The sequence below is a fragment of the Camelus dromedarius genome, chromosome 20 (genome assembly GCF_036321535.1).
Source record: "Camelus dromedarius isolate mCamDro1 chromosome 20, mCamDro1.pat, whole genome shotgun sequence".
NCBI classification, from domain to species: Eukaryota; Metazoa; Chordata; class Mammalia; order Artiodactyla; family Camelidae; genus Camelus; species Camelus dromedarius.
In genome coordinates this window covers 21,620,832-21,645,350 of record NC_087455.1, presented here as the reverse complement: position 1 = coordinate 21,645,350, position 24,519 = coordinate 21,620,832, and the positions used below count along the sequence as shown (strand labels likewise).

General features: G+C 32.3%; 1 protein-coding gene across 1 annotated transcript in view; it reads right to left on the bottom strand.

The window, feature by feature from the left end:
- The window catches only part of CSMD3 (CUB and Sushi multiple domains 3), a 1,010,791-nt gene that overhangs the window by 128,876 nt on the left and 857,396 nt on the right, over positions 1–24,519 (bottom strand). The window contains exons 33-38 of the mRNA XM_064476888.1: positions 20,894–21,007; positions 20,298–20,393; positions 18,508–18,711; positions 9,560–9,684; positions 2,829–2,925; positions 199–303 (exon numbers count right to left, since the gene is read on the bottom strand). Coding sequence (XP_064332958.1) covers positions 199–303; positions 2,829–2,925; positions 9,560–9,684; positions 18,508–18,711; positions 20,298–20,393; positions 20,894–21,007 — 741 coding nt within the window. The remainder of the gene's footprint in view (positions 1–198; positions 304–2,828; positions 2,926–9,559; positions 9,685–18,507; positions 18,712–20,297; positions 20,394–20,893; positions 21,008–24,519) is intronic.

Sequence of the window (24,519 nt, the reverse complement as noted above, 5' to 3'; positions counted from 1 at the left end):
TGAATTCTGATGAAAACCATTAGAACTTTATACATATAATTTTGTAGTTGAAATGAAGAAACACTTCAAAATTTTAAGAAAGTAAGACAATGGTCTCTTTTGATAAAGTCCATTTACTTTCTATATTCAGAAAAGTAATTCTTAAAAATTAATATAAATTTGTTCTTAATTTTCTTGAAGAGCACATGATATATTTACCTGTGTATTCAAGGTGAAATCCTGCAGCAGAAACACTGATGTCTGATTGAAAATTTAGATATAGATTATTAGATGTGCTATTCAAAAGATGGGGTATTGTTGTTCCTGAAATAATAATTAAAAAGGTAGGTCAGTAATCACATAATGAGTACTACAGTAAAACTAAGTAAGATAACTAATAATCAGCCAATAGGTTGTTACTGAAATTATGTATCAGTCATGTGTTTTACAAGAATTTTTAAATATAAATATTTCTCCCACATTTCTTTTTCATTTTACTGTTCCTGACTATCTCTAAGGAGATAGACTTTTGAGAGCACATTTGATTGTTTCTGAAAAATAGGGAGGAGCAAAGAAAGCTAGTGAAAGTCAAGGCAGTAAATTTTACTGGTCACCTAAAAAATATTTTGAATTTCATGTGGATTTCAATATTCAATGCATAAGCTAATAACAAACTTAATTTTAAAGTTTGTATGTGATTTTTATGGTATAATAACAAAACTTAATATGGGTTACAGATATATTCATTATTTTCCTTTATTATAATATATATACATATTATATATATATATAGAATATTATTTAGTCTTTAAAAAGAGAAGAAAATTGTGCCATATGTGACAACATGAACAAACTTGTTGGACATTATGATAAGCAAAATAAGCCAGACACAGAAAGACAAATGCTATATAATACCACTTATATGAAGTATCTAGAAGAGTCAAGTTCACAGTAATAGAAGGTAGAACATAGGATTCCAGGGGCTGAGAGTAGGGAGAAATGGGGAGTTACTATCCAATAGGTATAAAGTTTCAATTACTCAGGATGAATAAGTTCTAGAATATATATATATATACATACACATATACATATATATATTCATTCCACACCAGGTCAAATACCTTGATGTTTCTTACACCCTGACAACAGAGCTGGTAGTTAAAGTCCAGAAAATGCCAATTACGAATTAGCCTTGTCTCTCAGCAAATTCTTTACAATCAGGTTCTTCTGAAACTCTAAAGGAAATCAACTGTAATTTATTCCCTTACTGAGTTAAAAATATAAAATAACCTGCTTGAACCAATTACTTCTTGACTCTTTGATAATGAGCAATGGTTCAAGTTCCTTAAGGTCACAACTCAAGCAGTTTCAAATGATAAGCACAAAATAACTCTCAATTCTGTTTCAAGATAAGGTTCAATAAGCATATGAGTGGATAGTGCGGCAAATGATTTTTTGTCATTTTCTAGCTATTTTACACTTACTTTGCACAACTCTGTAAACCTTAACCACTGAGACTTCTATAAGAGAAATCAGAAAAAATTCATTATGGAACACATAATTGTTTTTTTTTATTTCCCCCTGAACTTGCTTTCTGTCCACAGTGTCCTAAGTGAATCCCTGAAGACAGAGGTAAACAGAAACTCAAAGGTCACTTGAACTGCCTTTGGTCTCTTAGAGGATCTCAGTGATTAAGACTCTGACTCTGGAGACACACCAGCTGGGTCCCAGTCTCATTCTAATATTAGCTGTGCAACCTTAGGCAACTTAATCTCTCTAAGTGTCAATCACCTACCAGGACTGCTAGGAAGATCAAATGAGAAAACAAGCTTCGCACAGAGCTAGCACTCGGTAGCTTGGTAGCTGTTATTCTTTATCATTTTTATCATCTGCAGTATTGTACTTATTATTCAGAAAGTATTACACCTAGTCTATTATAGACAAATGCATACTCAAAATTTTATAAGCTTTTTCCAAGAAAAATGTTTATCTAAATCTTTACCTAAAATATTTTTAATGCCTAAATCAAATCACCCCTACTTTAGATATTTCTTCTTTCCTTTCCTCAATGGTGATGCTGAAAAATAGGTTATCATATTCCACTTTAAAATCTGTTAAAAACTTAATAACATTCAAACTTCTTTCAGTATATCTGAAATATATAAGCTTATAATTTAGCTATGTTCATATTTCTAGAGTTAAACAGTATAGTGAAATTTAAGTAAGAAGTATAGTTAAAATTAAGTAAAATTTCATTTCATCCTTTATATGGTATACGAAGCTGTTAGATTAATGCATAAACTACCTTTAAAAACCTTAACAAATTTTAAAACCTTCTAGTCTTGGTATATGGTATTAATTTTATATAATTTAATTCATTTCATAGAATTAATTTTGTATTCTTATTCTCACTCAACAGTACCTTGCAGCATTTACCATGTTGTTACAGTCTCTATAATTATTTAAATGACTATTAAGTGAATATACCATAATTACCAAGCACTAATTTTTAACTATTATTTCTCATTCTTTTTTCTTTTTTTTTAGAGATGGGGCATACACACTATTACTGAACCATAGCTAAGCTAAAAATACTACCATTAACACAAAAGCATCAATAAATAATTACACAAATATAATAAGACTATAGTGAGGTATTAAACAGCAATTTCAATTTCTTTACCTTTAAAGCCTTTCATATTTCTAACTTTGTAATTTAGTTCATTGTGTATAGTTTATAAAAAGCAAATTAAAACCACCAATCCAGAGTTCTAGGGAGCCTTTTAAAAAAAAGAGATTTTTACCTTCCCAATTTAATGTATTTTAATTAAGCTGAGCTCCCTTGTTACCTGAATAACTTCCAAGTCTTGGAGCATTGTTGTCTCCCCCATCATAAAAATCCAGAGAATCCCAATTATGTTCTGTAGCAAAGCTGACAACTTGCACCTGTGAAATAATAATTACTTATAAGAACACATATTTCTAATGAAATATATATACTATAATCTACTTATCTTCCCTGGAAGAGAGAGCTCAAAGCCTAGACGACAGCATCATAGCCCTTCTTAGAAGGAGTTTAACAGGATCGATTTTTGCCATTATGGCACTGGCCTACATGCGCTGACTTTTATAGTAAAAGCCTATGAGCCACCTAGCAGTGCACACCATGGGTATAACACTGAGAACAGAGTCTCCATCTCACCTTAGTGTTAATCTAATGTCTTAGTGCCTGGAATCCTAATCAAGGCATGTTCCAAACAATTGGTTAACTTTTATATTTTGGAATGTTAGATTCTTGTCACTGATTGAGTTTACTCATTTGCATTACCTACTAGGAAATAACCAGATTTGTGGTCCACATATAGGTCCCACCTTATTTTATATATATATTCGAATTAGTATTCTGGATACATTTTATTTTCTCTTTCTTGGCATACCTTTATTCAATTTTCTGTCTTTCTTTTATTAAAAAAAATTAATATTATAATCCTGTATGTATAACTTTAATAGATTTCAATATGTATGACCAAAAATTATACTTTGTAACTGATCTGGGCATGTCTTTTAAATTTTATTTTTATAAATGAAGTTGTAATAACTATATCACTGTGAAGGTCCACAGAGTGACAAGGGAAATGCTGGAGTATAACTCTCTCATGTCTATTAAATTTTATTTAAAGAAAGAGGCATGTGTTACTTTGTTGCACTTCACTTGGCCCAGCTTGAGTTTTTGCAAGAACCCATAGGACTCTCACAACTACTGTGGAAGTTACCTATTTTTCTCTTTGTTTATTATATATTTTATAGTTCAGGAGAAGGTAAAAGAATAGTTTTATTAAAACAAACTTATTTTTACTTAGTTAAAAGTCTGTTACAAATGTAAGTACTACACTCATTCACTAAATAGTTGTAACAATCGTTGTTCATTAAAAATTTCTTATGCACAAAACAGTCCATTGTCATTCTTCCATTCAAGTGAATGCTGGTGCTATTTTCTAGGGGTGAGTGCCACATGGCGACAGATACCCTGCCTGTGTGACAGGCATTAGGCCCAGTGGCAATGTTCCAGGACAGGAAGACCAGAATTAAAGCTTTATGGTTGTAATACAACCACCACCTCCTTAAAAAATGGTCAATTCTCTCTTCATATCAGAATTTTATCTTCTTTCAATTCAGGAAAAGAAAAAAACCACATTCAGCTAAAAAAAAAAAATAAGGACTCATGGAATAGTTGACATCTGAGATAAGCAAAATGTGTTGAATTCCACTGAAAGAAATTACTGTGTTAGTAAAAATGTAGAGGAGACAAGCCATGAGGTAGACTTAGTGAACCATCAGTAATCCAATTTAGCCACAGCGGGGATTTACATAAGAGGAAATATGCATGCAAAGATGGGAAAAGTAAAGAAAAGTTAGAAAGAGTAAAACTCAGTGGATAAATACAAGAGATACTGGAGTTAGAATGTCTGGGTTTGCAACTTCCTAACTCCCTTTACTCACAGGTACATAACACTAAAACAGTTAATCTCTTTATGCCTTAGATTTCTTACATAAATCACTGTAATAGAGGTATGTAGTTCATAGATTTGTTGTAAAAATTAACATCATTTTAGCTTAGAATAGTGCTCAGCGTGTACTGAAGATTTAATGTAACTTATCTAAAGGAGAGAATGAGAGAGAGGGGGTATAAAGGCTGAACACCAGCATAATAACTATGCAATTGAGGAATATTTCACTGAAGGTTTTAGAAAGTGGGTTAGAGAAGAATAATTAGGACTATGCTTTAAGTACAGTGCTACTTCAATGGGTGAAGAAAATAAAAGTGAGAAGACAATTTTACTGTCTATCGCAGTAGCTCAGGTGAGTAACAATGAAAGACTAAAGCGGGTTAGAGGCAAGAATAGCACAAAGGGGGCCCAGATCTCACATGTGTTGCTATAGGGAAAATTACTGGATTTTATAAATAGGAAAAGGAAATGGTAGGAAAGATTTAAAAATAATTTGTTTTTTCCCCCAAGTTATTGAGATCAGAGGAATGGCAAGCACAAAAAGGTAGATATTGTGGAGGAAAACCTATTACCTTGGTGAGAGGAAGAAAATCTGTTTAATTCCTGAGATATACATATATTTGGCTGAGTATGGCTCCCAAAGATACAGGTCCTGGTCCTTTGAGCCTGTATTATTGCCACATATGGAAAAAGGTCTTTCAGACGTGATTAAACTAAGGATCTTGACATAGGGAGATTATCAGAGACTATTTAGATAAGCCCTAAATGCAATCAGAAGTGTTCTTATAAGAAAAATGTCAAGAAAGATTTGCCAAAGACGAAAGAGGAGAATGCAATGTGACCACAGAAGCAGAAATTGGAGTAATGTGGCTGCAAGCCAACGCATGCTGGCAGGTACCCAAAGCTGGAAGAGGCAAGGAAAGGATTCTTCCCTGGAGCCTGGGCAGAGGGGAGTGTGGAGGATGGTAGGAGTGCAGCCCTGTCAGCAGCTCAATTTCAGTGCAGTATAATTGATTTGGGACTTCCCACCTCCAGTAGTGTGAGAGAATAAATTTCTGTTATTTTAAGCTATCGAGTTCATGATGATTTGTTACAGAAGCCACAGAAAACTAATACAATTTGCCACTAGGATGCTGGGCAAATTGTGAATGCAGTATGGCATGTTAAACACACAGACGGTGTAGAAGACTCAAGTAAATGACTGAGGCCCCACTATGACAAAAAGCCAAATGAGTGTCAAGTGAAGGACTTAAAAAGAAACAGCTGCTGATTCAGTGTTCAGAAGAACGAAAGTGGATGGAGTTGTCCATTATGATAACAGGATAGCTTTATGAGGTAAAGAATTTCCAATAATTAAAATCAGGTATCTATCATACAGACATTTAAATCCCATTTTACTTTGTTTTGAGGCTTACATTAACTCATGATGATCATTCTACAAATTGACACAATTAAGTAACCAACATTTTTTCTATGATTAATCACATAAAGATTGTTCTTTGCTTGATAATTCTGTTACTGTTGAATGTAGCTCCTTTAGAATTCTCCCTCCAATATGCCTTCCTAAAATAAACAGGCAAACAAATATATTCCTCCCCACAAACTTCTCATGTAATAGTAAACAACAAATTGGTCTATTTGTTGATGTTATTTTCAAAAATGCTCAATCATTCCATATTATTTGTAACTTTTTCAGCACTCCAAATGTTTCTTCTTCTCTTCTTTCCACTAATGGCTTTCCCATTTCATTTCATTTATTGGATATTCATATAATTCTTTATTGACACCTGTATTTAGCCCAACATAATAAAATAAAATAAACATTGCTTTAAACTTGGTGTACTAGCCAGGTAGCTTTTAGGTGAAGTTAGTAAAATTTCAAATATGTCATATATTATGTGTGTGTTATAACTGTGTGTGATTTAGCAATATGTCTAAAATTAGCAAACATATAAGAGATTAATTAGAAAAAAGAGCTTGGTAGTTGTCTAGAGTATTTAAAATAAAAATTCCAGTATGCTCACACTTTGAAAGTTTGATAAATGCTCTGCTAAACACAGATCTTATTCTCTAAAGCACAATCATTAAACAAAATGCTTCCTCAGTGAAAGATTTCATAGTGTCATTGATAATACTGTCTAGTTTTGCACAGTGTTTGGCTAGGACAGTGATATTCAATGTACTTTTTCTGCAGATGCTGTATTAGCCCAACATGCTATGTTAACTCCTTAAAATATCTTAAAATTTCATTGCTTTTGGAGGTATTCATTGCTTCATTCTGAAAATATTTACTGAGCGTAGACTACCAGGCACTGTGCTAGCTGCAAGAATAGACTTGTCTACTTGCGCTCATGAGCTTACAGATAATTTAAGTAATAACAGTGACATGTGATGGGTGTTATGATAAGGAAATAACAGGGGTCTATGAGAACAGATAGCAAGGGGACTTAACCTTGTTTCAAGTGTTTGGGAGGTCTTCCACAGGAGCTGTTTTTAAATTGAGACAGAAATGATGAGTATGACTAAGCCAAATAAAGAGCAATGATAGAGAGGATTGCCAGCAGAGGGAACAACATGCACAAAGGCCCAGAGGCAAGGGAGAGAGTCAGGTTTTTATAAAGAACTAAGATAGAGTGAACAGAAGAGGCAAGAAATGAGGACAAAGCACAAAGGTGTAATCAGCTGTGTCCAGGAGTTACGGATAGAGAGAGCAATTGAGGTATTGTAAAGCAGGAAAGTGACAGCATTGGATTTTTATTTTTAGGTTACTCTCTTTGCCCTATGAAGAACAGACTGGAGGAGAGTAAGAACCTGGGGCAGGGATAATGGCCACCTAATCCTGAGTGGTGAAAGTGTGGATGGAGAAAACAGATTGATTTGATAAATTTGTGAAAGACAGAACTGACACAATTCATTGTCCAGAGTCAGAGACAGAAAAAAAGAAATCAAGATTTCTGGCTTATGCAACAGACTGGGTGAGGGGTTTACTCTGAGACAGAGCACAATGGGGAAGATCCACAACTTCAAGAAAGAAATCCTGAAGTCAGTGTTGAACTGGTTAAAAAAGAGATACAAGAAGTTTAGCTCATAATGTCCAAGTGGGCAGTTGGATAAAAGGCATGCAGCTTAGGTGAAAGGTGTAGGTTAGATATTTAGGTTTAGAAATCATCATTTATACAGTCCTTCATTTAAAAAAAAGGTTTTCTGGTTGTCTATTATGATTAAGGTCCTAGACATCATCAACACATACTGATAGCTAAAGCATGACAATAGACAAGGTGACAGAGAGAATGGTGTTATGTGAGATGAACAAAAGCCATAGAAACTCACGAATACCATATTTGATGGGTTGAAGAGGAAGAGAGGAGATCATATTCCTAGATGTAAAAGTAGAAGCCACAGATGGGGAAAAGAAAACAAAGTCTAAGAAAGTATTGGTAAAATAGAGGGGAAAAGCATCTTTAAGAGTGAAGGGAGCATGGGCAGGATAGAATGTTGCTGACAGAATAAGCAGGATGAGCAATACAATGGATTTAATGACACAGGTCCTCAGTGATCACTAAGACTGACTCAATTAGAGCACTGGATGCTAAAGTTACACTGCAGGGAGTCAGAAAAAGAGGATGGGAACCAGAGGGGAAGTGCTAGGGGTTTTATTATTTTAAGATGAGATAGAAATGGAAAGCTGATGTCAATATATGGATCCTCTAGTATAATTTTGATAAATTTTTTAACCACATGATATAGTAAATGTTCTATGAAGGTTTTAATTATATTTAGATTGTTTGTACAATCTGGAACATGGACAAGCCTAAAATCTTTGTTAATTCTACTGATAATAAGATAGGGTTGATTTATATCTCCAAATTTTATAATTTGGTCATAAAACAATAGTACTGTTAGCCACAATATGTGCAGTCTTTTGCTAATGTCCTTGAAACACTGGAGAAGTACATTCATGTTTTCTAACTGGTTTACTGATTTTACTCCTGATACCTATTAAATAATTTTTTGAGTTTTCTGGAAAATTATAAAGATGGATTCAAAAAGTTTTTTTTAACCAAAAATTATATTTCTATCTAATTTCAATTTTAATGAATGATGCCTTGGCTGCTTTTTCCATGACTGATATATATCTCAAGTTTCTAAAGGAATCCTATGACTCAGTTGGAGAGATAGTCAAGTAATTTTTATGCAATTTTGTGAAGCATAATTATCTTCCACAGAGTATATCCTGACTCAGCAGTAAAATGCCATCAATTTATCCAGACGCAATCTCCTTGACAGAGTAGCTGGTTACATTGCTGCCCCTCAAATGGTGACAACTGAAGTAATATGGTAGATATTGACTATGGTAGATGTTGACTGTCTATAGAAAAGCACCCCTCTTCCTTGCTAACAAAAAACAGTTTTATTGAATTAAATGAGACCTGTGCTATTAAAGGAGGTTAAGCCCCTTGTTTGATCCAGGTACCTAATATTGACTTGTTTGAGCCAAATCATAGTAAATCTTTTGCTATTGCCCAGTGTTATGTCATAGGAATGGGTATGACTGCAATTTTGGTCAATAGACAGGAGGGAAAACCTGCTAGAAACTTTTTTGAAAAGTTCTCTTAACTATTATAAACATGCATAAAATAGACACCACATTTTGACTATTGGCTATTGCTGTGGAAGACTGTTACGTCTAGATAGTTTTTACAGCCATCTCAACACCATGAGAAAGGAAGTCCAAGAACCAAGTCAACATGCTAAGAATTACAGAATAGAGAGATGGAACAAATCTGGGTTAGGAATGACAGACCCAAATCTCCAAAATAAATAACCCTAAAATCATCTTACTCCAAGATTCCATGTTATGTGGAGCAACACATTTTTGTTATTGCTTATGCTGTCTTGAACTGGTTTTCTGTTACTCACAGGTGATAAAACTAAAAGTAAGTATCTTTCTTTTAAAGTCGGCCATGTTAGTCAAAAGCACTGGCTAAAATTTCAGAAATTACGTGCATCCTGTCATCTCTGAGATTAACTTCAAACATACAATGAAAAGAAGAAAAATATAGTATCCCTACTTGAATGCCAGCTCCCTCTGGCACTGTGATCTTCCATACACAGTTCAGATTGTTGTCATAAGGCTCAGGGAATCCAGGAGACAAAACAGTCCCTTTGCGCTTAGTTAAAATTCCACCACAGGGCACTAAAAGTAAAGCAATCCAAGAGGGGAAGTTAATTCTAATGCAAAAGATTAAAATAAGAGAAAGGTCAGAGATAACATTTTAGGCAGATACTAGATTTGCAAACACAACCAAATCATACTATGTTTTAAAACTCCTAAGAATGATGAAAATTATCTTCCTATACAACAAAAAGTTTTTAAAAATAATTAATGGATGTTACAATGGCATATCTAAAATCATACTATAATTAACTTAGTGATAGCATATCATTTATATTATATTACTAAAAAGTACACTGACACATGTTAAAAATTATTCATTTCTAGATATAGAATTTTTTGAAGACTTAATTTATATTTGTTACTTTTCTCCCCATGTATCTTTTGAGGAGTAATAACATCCTTTGAGGAATAATAATGATGATGGCAACAGTTAAGTTATGATCACATCTGTATAGAGACTGTAATATATCAGCACTCTTCTAATCACTTTACATGTTTTAACTCACTAAAGCTTCCCAACAATCCAATGAGATATGAGTAAGTATTCTTCCCATTTTATAGCTGAGGAAATGGACTTACTAAGAAATTACAGCTAGTCAGAGAAGGAGAGAAGATTTGAGCAGTGGTAGTTCGGCTCCAGAATTCATTTTCTTCAGTGAAGGAACATAATCGATATGATGCCAGTATGGTTATTGCCAGTATGACTACTTACAAGATGGAATAAGTACGTAGACCCACTCTGACATCAGTAAAGGCTTCTGTTACTTTTAAAAGGTACTGAAGCTAAAGCAAAATTCTCACAGCACTGGTAGTATCAGCTTGATTCTGGGCATGATCTAACTTACAATTTTAAGCACTGTATGATGTTGGACATGTTCCCTAAACTCTCTGAAACTCAGATGTGTGAAATGGTAATGCAACTGTTTCCAAATGGCTTTTATGAAAGATAAATAGATATGATAATGTGTATAAAGAAGCTAGTACATTGCTTAGAACACAATAAGAAGTTAATAAACTGTATTTCCTTTTGCTACAACTATTGTTATTTCAGGTTCCAATGATCCTTCATGTGATCCTTGGGCATTTGTCCTAATCTGGCTATAATGGTGAGATATCAGCTTATATTTTCTGTAATAATAATTTTTAAAAAGGTAATAATATAGTTTTGTGCCACTTCTAAAACCAAGTGTAGAAACCTAGGATAGTTACTCAAAAGAGTGTTACAAACTTTTTAAATAGCATGATAATGTATTTTTAAAGAAAGTCATTTTCTTGTATTTTCTTGTAAATCTATGTTATTGGTTTATATACAAATTCAGGCTAAACTGATCATAAATAATTTAGTTCCCTTAAATAGAAAATAACAGTTTTGTATGATTTGAGAATACCACACCAGAAGTGAAGAATTGTAAAACAGAGATTCACTCCAAAAATAGGACAAAAAAAGTGACTGATGAAGTGCTGATCCTGAGCTGAAAGAAAACATTTTACAGATGCTCTTCCTCTCCATCTTGACTGTCACTACTCTATCTCACTCATTTTTTTTTCTAGGTTGACATTAATCATAATAAATGATAGGACCGCCTTATGGTTGATGTATTTTCCATGTAATACAGTCTCCATAATACTGTTAAAATGATCTTTTTTTCTCTTTACAGTTTTTTTTTTTTGGAGGTAATTAGTTTTATTTATTTAATTTAATGGAGGTACTGGGGATTTAACCCAGGACCTTGTGCATGCTAATCATGTACTCTACCACTGAGCTCTACTCTCTCCACTAAAATGATTTTCTTAAACTTAATCTTTGATCATGTTACTTCACTGCTGGAAGTCCTTCAAAACTCTCCCCATTGCCTTAACTCTACAGATAGATTTAATTGTATTAGCCTCTAACTACATCTCCAGCTTACATGTACCCATAATTTCCCAATATTTCACCACCCCCATTGCCCCATCCCAGTCCAGCCTACTAAACTAACGTACTCGTCTAATGCAGTGACTTGGTATGTCCTCGCAAGCAGCTGACACCTATCAACCACAGACATTCAATGTTGATGCTGCCTCTTTAACCCCTCACTGACTCCCTTATGTGTTTAGTGTCTCATAGTTTCCCAATAGCACCAAGTGCTTCCCTGTGTAGCTCTATCATGGGATATAGCCCACAGTATGTTTGCATATTCTTTTTATATGTTAATCTCTCAATAGACTGAAGTCTGAGAAGATGAAATCATCAATTTTTGTCTGGAACGCTGCTCACTGTGGTGCTAAGATTCTAAGTCTTTTACTTTTTCCTTCAAGGTTTTCCTTCCATGCCGTTACAGTGAAAAGCTATTTCCTCTTCTTCACTTTCCATTCTCTCCTCCATCTATTAAGTTTTTGTCTTCACTCTACTGAAATGACTATGTCAGAGGCTCCAGGATATTCTTGTTGTGATACTAATTCTTAATTTGCATTATACTCAATCTGTGAGTAATTATCTCCCACTGTTGATCACTCCATCCACCTCGAGCCTTCCCTTGCTTGGCGATCAGGATACCACACTCTTTTGCTTTTCTTCTACACCACTGGCTATGCTCTCTCTCGCCCTATGTGTATATACATATGCACACAGGCATATACGTAGGGGGTAAGTGGCAGGGTCTTTTCAAAAGAAACCTCCCACTAACAGAAGCACTTATGCCTAAGTCCATATATTGTCAGAACTATTAGTGGCTGCAGGAGGTTATCTGAATCACAGTCTCGGGGGAGAAGAGTTTAGGGGTTTAAGAATAAAAATTTTAAGAAATCTTAAGTATAATAATAAGATCAAATTTGGAAGATAAAAACTCAGTCTTTGGCAAAATTTTCAGGTTTATATTTGTTCCAAGTCCAATGTTTTTATAAAAATATTGTATTTTATTGCAATTTACCTAAGAATGACTTGATATGATAGATTTGTATAAGACTATTAAATATTGTTTCCTTATACTAGTTAATGAAATTTGTGGATCTGCTAACCTAACTTAGTATATGACCATGTTAACTATAAGCACAACTTGCATATCATGTCTACTAGGGCTGCTTTCCAGGCAGCAGTTTAAATTCTGTTTGTCAGTTACTGCAAAATTACTGAACATTTTATTCTGTTTTACTATGCCAGAAAAAAAAAATGAAAGTGTTGATAGCAGTGAACAGAACTATAAAAGTGAAACAATACAATTGAGATGGAAATCATTAGAAATGTAGGGCAATACTTTCTTTTGGTTTCAATTGGATACTCATTTGGCTTAAGCTGTTAACTGAGCATTCATTGAACGGTGAAGGCAGAGAAAATACAATCATTATGTATAAAACCCTGTAAATAGATTGTCAAAGATAAACTCTAAAGTATAAATCGAGAATTTCTCTCTCAGAATAGAATTATTCATCTAACATGTAAACTGATTGTTTGTGCTTTACACAAACATAAATCTATACTTCTTTCCTACAAAATCTCAGAAGTCTTGAAATTTCAGATGGTTTATAAAGGTCTAAGCCAGCAAAGTGAGTAAGAGCATCACCATGCGGTGAAAGACTGAAATTGAAAATGCATGGGGCCTGGACTTGGGAAGTTGACTAGCTGAACCTCTACAAAAATTCATGAAATTACCCGCACTCATTTGCTAAAATTCATTCATTGAATACATATTTACTGAACAGCTATTATGTCTGAGGTCCTCTTCTCATTGAGCAAAAGATACAATACAGTGGCAGGGGAGGAGGGCAAGAAAGATTACGAAAAAAACAAACTATATAATCTGGTGGGTAGTTGCTCTTAAAAAAAAAAAAGGCAGGGTAAGGGTATAGAGAACAAATGGAGGATAAATGGTAGAAAACTTTTTTAGATAGGATGGCTAAGGAAGATAAGCAGGTGAAGACTTGAACGAAGCAACACAGTAAGATATCTTGGGGATGAACATTTCAAGGAGAAGGAATAGGAAGTTCAAAGGCCCTGAGGCAATTAGTATTTTATCCAGATAACAGATATTGAAAATGAACACAAATTAAAGATAATGCTTTGATGTCAACCTAGAATAACTCTGCCCTTGGCTCTCATATTGAATCTTTAAGAAGTCAAGCCTTTCCTTTTTTTGAATTTTTAAAAATATTTTAAGACAATCATTTTTATTCAGAACATTTTAAAGCTAAAAATATTTATAGTTAAAATAAAAGTGCAAAGTATATTTTAATTTACATAAAGATTTAGCAGTTGGACTAAATGGTAAAACCTAAACTGAGCTATCATCTGAGTGTCATTTAGAATCTATTTCTTGTCTCACACAAACTCCGTATGTCCTCCATATATTCAGTTTTCTGGATTTACACCTGTTCTACAAGGTACACATTATTTTTAAGTGGTAGAAGATAATATGCCCCTTTCATGTGATCTTGGCAGGAAACAGAAGTCATCTGCTACAATTTTCTAAGTATGCACTTTCATACCAATGCAAAATAAAGGATAGTGTGTTCTACATTTAAAGACCCTCTATAGATGCAGTGACAACTTTCTACAAAAGCCAGGGACCCACAGATAGATGGGCTTTTGACAGAGAGAGTATAATGGCTCCTAAGTGCCCGAGTCCTTTAGCTTTTGCTTTTAAAAGTAAAAAGTGAGGCTGAATCTATCCAGCTGGGGACATCCCACTAACATTTACTCCTGAAGTTGAATGTCAGTCATGGCATGGTCTCAAAGTCTTTCATAGGCTTTAATGCCTGGTAGGAGCTCCCGTCCTTGCTGAAATTAATCCATAATCGAATGGCATGACCTTCTTTTGATTTACATTGGTTTTTATTCTGATGGCACAAATGCTGTGATTAGCCAACTGACATATTTGACATATGAAAAAGCTTTGTAATAATCATGTAGAATAGGGGTTTTCCTCTGCTTTATACAAATATGGTTATGTTCATAGTGTAGATTTCTTATTCTCTATTCTCCATCTCACAGAATATTCTATTTTCTCTCATTTCCATTTTCTCTTCCCAAACTGTTCATGTCTCTTTTTTCCTTTTTTCTTTAATGTCAGCTCATCTTTCCCTTTTCTCTCTTTCCTCTTTCTAACTCTGTCTCATCTTCATACATACATGGACAAAAGAAAATTTTTTTGGATAATGTAATCTTTGAATATTTTAGCGTCAGAAGAAAATGCAGAATGCAAACCTTGGTTAAATATCTATTTTCAAGACCAATTAGAATTGTATTAATCATTATTTAAATTTTAACTTTATTTTTATTTTAGACTCTTACAAACAAAGAAAACAAACTAAATTATGAATATATGCCTATTGTTAGCAGTCTACTCCTTTTTATACAATTGTCCTTAAATTTATAAATTAATGGAAATAAATTTCATAGTCCCTCTAAATAGCATACTTTAGTATATAATTAAATTATCCTCAAGAAAATTGTCATTGTATGTCCCCAAAGCCTTTCTGAAAAATATTAATTGCAAAGAAAAATCTTTCCTTCTAGGAACTCTAAATTATTAGAATTAGAGAGAATGATAGGAGTTCATGATTTTAGCCCTTTCTTGGGTGCAAAAATCTTTAGTGGAAGATAATTTTTACATATAACAACTTTAAAATGTTATTAAAACAAATATCAATACATGAAAGCCAATAATATCAAATCCTTTATCAGTACTGCATGTAAGTTCTTTATTCTAGTTCCAATACCTTGAGAATTGAAGTTTTCTCTTCTGATCTTATGGTGGAGAATTTAGCAACCACAAAAAACAACTCAACTTTTGAGTACTTACATGCTTCTAAGAACTATGACAAGGCTTTAAATCATTTATAGCCACAATAAACCTAAACTTTCCTGTTTTATTGATATGGGAATTGAGAATCAGAGATTATGTAAAATTTTCAGGATCATGTAGTAATTCACTACAATGTTAAGGTTAAACCCAAGACTGTTATCCAAGACTTAATTAACCCTCATGCTGAGAATTTATCACAGTTCCCAGTTGTGAGGATTTTATTCAGTTTTACATGATTCTTTGCAACTTCTCTCCATTAATTAGGATATTAACGTGATAAATATACAAACAGAACTTAAAGGAGAAATTCATGAATTTACATTTCATTGCTTTGTATACGTAAGTTCTTTGGACACTCTAACTAAAGGAATAGATGAATTTTTCAATAATATTTAAAATTTAATGAGCTAGTTTATGAGTTTACATAAGTCATCCTACTACTCTTTTATAATTATTTTGAAAGAATTTTCATCATATATATGAAATGAAATTAAGACAGCTACTTGTCTAGTATATGGTATTAATATTTTTATCAATATGTACATAAATAAACTAAAAGTAACACAGAAATTGTATAAACGATTACTCAGAAAAGTGAGGCAGGAATAATGACTGATTCCTGATACTTACAGAAAAATATTTAAAAATCCATTGTAGGGCTAAAGAGATTTATTATTATCATGAGTCTTTCTTCAATTATTAAACCGACTTAAAGCAATGTAATTTCCTATTTATGCATATTGTATGACTAATTCTGGCCTAGACATACAGGAACATTTCTCTCAATTCATGGTTCTTTTAGGATAATTTATATATTACTATTTTATAAGAGTATGAAGTCAACATATACTGTTGCTCGGAAGGAGGAACATTATCTATTTTGTCTCATAAGAGTATAAAAGGAGATCTATTTGTTCCATAAACCCTAGCTCTATGCTAGGTGCAAAACAGCAGGAGTATCAAGCCCTAATGATTTATTCTCCTTTACTTGCCAATTGTCAAAAATGTACTCTAATGGGTTGAGAAATTCCACATTATAAATAAGATGTAGAATTTCAACTAGGATATAATTAGCTCATAAGTCAAAACACAAAAAAGCAGTCCTCTATCATGTAAATTGAGGTTTGGAGTCAGAAAACAGTTTCAGATCCTGCCCCTACTCTACCCCTTAGGTTATGTCACTTTAAAAAGAATTGTTTTGCAGCTCTTTAAGACTCAGTTTATTCATCTGTAAATTCTGAGAGTAACTTCTCCATAGGCTTGTTGTGAGAATTAAATTAAATACATAAGTAATTACTTAGCATAGAACCTGGCCAATAGTAAGAATGAAGTAATTAGTAATCATATTAAAAAGTGTTTATTTAGTCAAAAGGTAAACTGAAGAGTCATTTGCAGCCTTCCGGTGTTTTAAATTACTTTTTTGTAGGTGATTTTCAACAAAGAAAATAATAATAAAAGAATAACTCACGTTCCATTTATTGCAATGGTAAGAACTAAAATAGCTGTTGTAAGAAAAATGCCCTGTGAAATACACTAGTTATATCTGTTTTGGGTAGTAGTGATATCAAGTTTCCAGAAAGATCAAGTGACCATCCATCTTCCTTTTTATTTATGATAGTCTTGGTTTAAACCATTTTCCAAGCACAATTATTAATAATATCCTGATTTGAATAATAGAAGATTTAGAGCAGCTATGTCTTATAAAAGTTACATGTTCTATGAATGCCTATCAACAGACTTTATCTTTACTCTTTCCTCAGTAGAATTCTAGTGAATGTACCTTCTATATCATTTCAATTAAAATCGATTTAAATTATATTTAATTCTAATGAACTATGAGCTATCATTATATTGAATTTGTGTTAAATTATGGTAAAATATGTTTTTAAAAGTTAAAAATAAAAACTATTGACATGTAATTTCTTTTCAGGTAAGGCAAAATGTTATTAAAATAAAATTTATATATTTATAAGTACATATGTTACATGTGTGCATACACACACTCATGTCTTCTCTATCAAAAAGGGAAGAATTGAGATTATTAAAATAAAAACAAAATTTTGCTTATCTTTTATTTTAAAAACTTTTCCTCTCATTTTCCAAGTCACATACCAATAAAACTTTAATGGGAGTGAACGCATTAGAACTATTTCTTAACCTGATATTAAACTTTCCTACTCTTCTTTTAATTCTATGTAATTAAAAAAAGTTAATTTCCAGATATGCACTTAGAACATGGAAGAAAGCAACTTCCCAATCATCTACATTTTCCATATCTGTGGAACTCAACAAGATCCAAGTCACTGTAATGATCCTGAGATACAATAAGATTCTAAACTAATTTTTTTATGGTTTAGAAAGTGTTTTACTCTGCTTCAAATAACTTAGCAGTGCTAAGTTTAGAAAGTGTATATTCTATTTATCAATATAAATTAAATATAATATTAAAAAATAAAGTTTGAAATAATGAGATTTCTGGCTACACTGATGCCTCTATTCATTTAAAGTGTTTCCATTTATATTTGTGAAAGACTGGGAAAATTTCTTATTTTATATTTTTTTTACATATCTATAACTAAAAGAAAAGAAAAAAATCAATTCTTTTGATGACACAGTAAAATATGTTCAGAAAAATCAGCTTCTGTGATCTTAAAAGATAAGTAAATTCCTTACATATTGGCATAGAAATCTTTGCATAAACTTCAAAAAATAAAAAAACAATGCTTATTTCAAAGGATGGTAATGCCTAGTAATTCCTTATTAGTAGCTTTCCAGTTCTGTGTTATTGGAAGTATGTATGTATATTTTGATCTATGTAAGTCAATGAATGAGGAAACTATCCTGCTAATTCAAGACAAAATATTTCCCACTGATTGCATCACATCTCAACTGCATCAAATATTCACTCTAACTTGCATATTTAGATACACCATAACTAGTAAATTGGTTAGAAATTAATGCAAAATTATTATATCTAGAATAGAAATGTTGAAAGATGCAAGATAACTGATTGTGATATAAAATAGGTATAATCACAAACCATACAAATTTATATACTCACCAATACAGGTCGGTAAGGAATCATTCCACTGGGCCAAAGAATTCGGCACTGTATCACATCTAATTGCAATGGATCCATGGAGGATATATCCTGGATTACATTCAAAAAGAACCAGTGAACCAACTGCAAATTCATTGCCAATCCTTCTTCCAAATCTTGGTTCAGGCACAGAACTGCATTGTGTGGAACTTGTTCTAGGAACAGCTGTGTACAAATAAGTGTTGGTTTTAATTTTTTATTTGGTAGAGAAATACATATTTCAAACTGTAACTATTCAAACAGATTTCGAACAAATCTTCACTAAACAGAACTTCAGCTAAAAATTTGAATACAGTTTTAAAACTTTTAAATGAAACACAATTCAAAATGAATATTGCAATTGTCACTAAGATTTTTTACTTAAAAAACATTTTATTTTTGATCCTTTAAACAACATCAATGAAGTTTTTTTCTGGTGTTTTTTTGTGCTTGTTTTACCAACCGCTTATCAATATAACAATGTAGCTTGAGTTAGATATTTCAATTTATGGAATGATAACTGAAATCTATATCTATATTTAAATTAGAATATCAAGCATACAAAAAATGTGTCAGGTTACATAAGGTCATTTTTTCCCAGTATTTGGTTCTTAAAAACTTAGATTTAAAAAAGCAAACAACACTTGATTAATTTCATAGCACGTTCATAAACTTAGTTGTCCAAAACATGTTTATTATTGACAAAGGCAATAACTACATTCAGGCTAAGCAGAACAGAAGTCAGACAGATTAACAACAATAGAAGTTTTTATTTTAATAATCATACAATGTCAAATTGGAATTGTTTTTAGGCTTTATAGGTATGTCCTTCAATTGTGACTTTTTTTTTTTTTGATTAAGTAAAATAGAATGATAACAGGATGTTTTTTCTTTTTAAAACACATACAGATGGGATTAAGGAGTTTGACAACAGCCCAAAAAAATGATAGGATGAATTTCAAATAGATTGATTCCTCTTATGTGATTTGAGTGAAAATAACTTTATTTGTTATAGTGCCTTTTAAAATTCATAATACCACAAACTATTTAGAGAGGGAATACTATTAAAAATGAAACAGTATAATATTATAGCCAATATTATAATTGGAAAGAGGGTTTAATAGGAATATCAAATCATAAAGTTTTACAAATTTATTAGGAATAAAGTTCAAGATACATTTGAGAATAACCACTACATAATCATACACAATTCAAACAAAATATTCAGATGATAGTTCTTAATTTAGCTTAATATATTGTGGAAGGATATCTATAAAAAGTGACAAAAAACTATGTAAATTGACTTTGAATTGCACAAAATATTTAATAGCCATGAAGAAAGTTTGAATTCTTGTAAAAGAAAGAAAAACTAAAATTTTAGAATGGAGTAATAATTTCCTTGGCATGTCTAAGTACATCCACACAAAAGTGTACATTTTTAATTGAGATTGCTAGACTATGAGGAAATAGAATATGGAGAGTGAAGCACAGTCAGGAAAGAAAAATGGATGTTTTGCAAACAATATGTTGGAAGGAAGGAAAAGCATGCAGTTAACTTGAGAATGATGATGGAAGTAACAGGTCTTTTTTGATTTGATCAAAATAACAGCTTTCTAATAATGGAAGAGGGGACAGGGCAAAACTGTTAAAAAAACAACACAACTATTGTCTTTCCTATATGGTTATGAGGCTCTCATCATTCAATAACTCTGAACATAGCATGGAAACTGATATGATTCCTTAGTGTGTTTCTATGCTACAGGGTCACTTACCTTGATAAACAAAGTGAAATCCCTTAGCTGTTATTGGTCCAACTGAAGTAAATCGAATTGTGATCTGATTACCTGAACTCAGTGGAAGTGATTCTCCTACTCAACAAAACAAACACTAAGATATCATAAATAATTTCATTCAGTAAACCTAACAAATTATATTAATTTACACTGTCATTTGAAAACATCAATCTATGTTCTATCAAATCACTTTAATATAACCTACCACTGACAATATATTTTTTTTTGGGTTCAGCTTCAATTGCAACCTTATTACTGGAAGGCTTTTTATTATATTTTGATAATATTGCCTCATCTTTAAAGAATCTTTAAATATTACATTAAATACCACAGACTAAGTGACTAACTATTATATTTACTTGATTACAATTCCAGAGAATAGTTGGTTGTATTTTTCTCAAGCATTTGAATTACTTTTAATTATGTTTCTATTCTTTTTTTTAAATAAAGAATGATTCTATTTTCACTTTACTTATTTCTAATATGGATGACATAAATCTCAACTTTCACTACAATACCAATCAAAGTCAGTCTTTAATCAACAACTGATGCACGGCAGTTCTATTAAAGGATACCTGAATGGGATCCTGAGAGGGAAGATAACAGAGAAGATTGCTGAGTTGGCCCATCATACACCTCAACAACATCGTGGAGTGATGTCTGGAAAAATACAAACTGGCCAAACACCACTGATCAACAGGAACCAGGAGAAGCAAACAAATCACCAACCATCCAAAAACAAAAACAAAAAACAAAACAAAAAAATAGAAAGAGGAGGAGAGAGAGAACAAAGTATTACAATATAATAGTCATCTTTTTCTTCTACCTTTAAAATAGGATAGGTGCCAATTGGTTGAAATGACTGACACATGTATCTCAGGTCATAAAAGTAATGACCATGGCCTAAAAACAATGAAATTTTAAGAAGAGACTATTTTTAAAAGTAAATTAAATAGGGTATAACATTTAATTTAGATCAGAAATCATAAGGTTGGTGATTAATGCTTTATAATAACTACTTTTTATTTTTCTATAGGTAGTTTGATTCATTTCACTTTGTGGCTCTCTTCTCTTTTTCTAATTTTTTTTTCCTCTTTTAGATGACATAGACAAAGTTTTAATTTAGGGGACTTTGTTTTTAGATTGTTTTTAAAGTACTATACCATTATAAACAATAGTTTCACTAGAAAAATATCAGCAAGTTACTTTTAAGGTATGGTGTTTAATTCACATTCTGAGTTAAAAATGATCCCTAAACATTTATTGCTAATCTTCTGCCAAAATAAAGACATATTATTTTTGATTCCTTGGCAATTGAAATGGTTTAACTTTAACCGAGATATAAAATTTCCAAAATGATTACATTTTCATGGTAAGTACAGATCTGATGTACTTAACCAATAGAGTTTTTTTTTTTTTTTTCAGGGGGTGTAATTAGGTTTATTTATTTTTATCTATTTATTTTTTTAGTGGAGGTACTGGGGATTGAACCCAGGACATCATGCATGCTGGGCATGCACTCTAGCACTGAGCTGTACCTTCCCCACCTCAATAGAATTTTATAAGTGTCTCCTTTTTACTTCATTTTATACTTTTCCTTTAACAATATATTAATTTTACATGCAGAAGCTACCCAAACTATAACTTAAAAGAAAACATATTCCAAAGCAGAAATGTTTTTAAAAAACGAAATAGGTAATAAAATTCATCCATAAAACATTTCATTGAATAGAAAAATTGTGGGGTTTAAAAGAATGATTTTTTAAAAGTTTAATAAAGTAAAAGCAAGGTAACTTTTATAAATTCAAAATCACATTACTGTAATTAAACTATACATTGCACAAATATATATATATATGTTTTTAAGATCTTTGATTTTACACCTTAAATCAAGGTTATGGTCATCCTGCAGTGGTCATATGAAGACAGGCTAGTTCACTTGAAACATGTTGAATTTTGCATATGAACTCATACATATTATCAACGAAGCTAGACTTATTTTTGGCCTGCTAAAATAAGCTGGTGATCTCAGTCCAGTTCTTTGTGGGGTAAAAAAATAAACACAGTATTGTGGCTCTGAACAATTCTTGAACCTTAGAGCGCTGAATGTCATAAATAATTCTCCTTAAAACATTTCCTCAAAGATGTGGGAAAAAAATTATGTTTCTATCAAATCAGATACATGTAGTTAATTATTTTAATGGTTTACAAGTCATATGAAAAGTTTCCAGTTCAAATCTTTTTAAAATATCCATATTTGGGTCTACTAAATCCCAACTATTTCAAAAATACTCCCAAAAGTATCAAGAAAAATTTTGTTTTCTGTTTTTGCATTTGTTTAGATTGGTGTTTGGATGATCTATTTTCAAATGCGTCTTTAAAAGTTTCCATTATAATGCAGACATTGCTATTGCATTTCCACATGCTCCCTTTTTCCCCCTCCCCTCTCCCCAAATCATGGTAATCTAACCACAGGAATTTTGCTAAATCGAGTATGTTGCGCAACAGGCTCTTGACAGATAATATAATCTTTCTCTATGTCTTTCTGGGAAGCAACTAGGAAAAGTGCTAAAATTCAATATCCTTTACCTCTGTCTTCCTAAATATTTCAAGTATTCCACTAGGTAATATGACTAATTTTCAAGCAAACCACAACATTTACAAGCAACATCTAAAACAAATAAAATACACAGTGATCCGAGAGCTTTTTTCTAAGGAAAAAGAAAAAAATTCTCCTTTTTTTCTTGTTTGTAGGCTTTTTGTTCTTAATTATTTCTTCTCTACAGATAGACCAGAGTTTTGTGTTACCTGTACGTTAGGTATGTTGAGACTTACTTGTAATGATATAGCCACTAATACTGTATATTTGCATTCTATTAAGTAAACTCTAGGGCATGCCCTTTTGAGTGGTGTTAGTAACTAGTGCCTGTAATTTATTGTAGTAATTCCATGGTGAGATTAGGGAGAACTGAGAAGGGTAGGGGGTGAGGGAGTGGAGTGGTGAATCTTGCCTTATTAAGCAATCATTAAGCTACTTCTCTTTAACTGCAACTTTACCCTGCAGAAACATGGCCAATGGAAATTTTAAATTAAAAATAGTTTTTATTAGGAAAAAAAAACTCTGAGGGGGCACTGAATCATTATATGAGAAAGATGACATTTAAAAGTGCATGTTGAATAAGTGTTTTGTAGCATGAAAAATCAAGAACATTAACATAGTGATCGGATTTCCTACACATTATCAAGTTAACTATTCTCACTAAACTAATATGTTACAATTCTGAACCAAATCACCCATTCTTAGCCAGAAATCTCAAGAATCTCATAGTTTTTCTTATGTTTGTTTCTGCATTGTCTGTACATATCTTAATTTACTTAGTTTTCTGTGTTCAGACAGCAGTAGGTATTCTGCTTCTAAAATGTTCAGAATAACCAACTGCACCCTTTGCATAGTTGAGACTAATGCAGAAAAAAATACAAACTATTTTAAGGTGGACAAAAAGGTAACTGAATGTTGTTTTTTGGTAAGCAAGATGTTGTCTAGCACATCATTCTGGGTCACCTGTGTTCATGGGGCTGTGGTGTAATGCAAAGGATTATTATCATCCAAAAGACAGATCTGTTTTGTAAGTGTTTGTAAGCTCATTTCAGTATTCCATCCATCTGTCTGTCTATCTATCTATCTATCCATCCATCCATCCATCCATTCATCCATCCATCAATCTATATTTGGTTATTTGAATTCTTTTTTGAGTCACTGTAAAATCTTACTGAGTCCTTTATTAATTAATGAGTTAAAAATTTTAATACATGGTTATTTTATATTTGTATGGGAGTAATGATTATGCTCTCTTTAAAAAAGAATACCCTTTTTAACACTTCTAAAAGCTAATATCTCAGCCTACTGGCTAGACCACCCTTTTTTCCCCCTAGGAATTAACAATTAACCTGCCAAGCCTGGGCTGATTATGCTTTCTGGAATGATTAGCAACCTTCTAGCCTCTTTTTTAGTTTTCACCAGATAGACAGTTCTTTGCATCTGGGCTCCAAGCTTCTTTGTCTTTCTCTGGAGATTTGCATGTTGATATCAAAAGCACTACGCTCTCAAGCTATTAGAGTAGGCTATAAACACTAAGCTTTTTCTTAAAGGAAACACTGTTTTAAAGGAGCTTTTTCCTTCCCTATGCATAATAGATGTTAA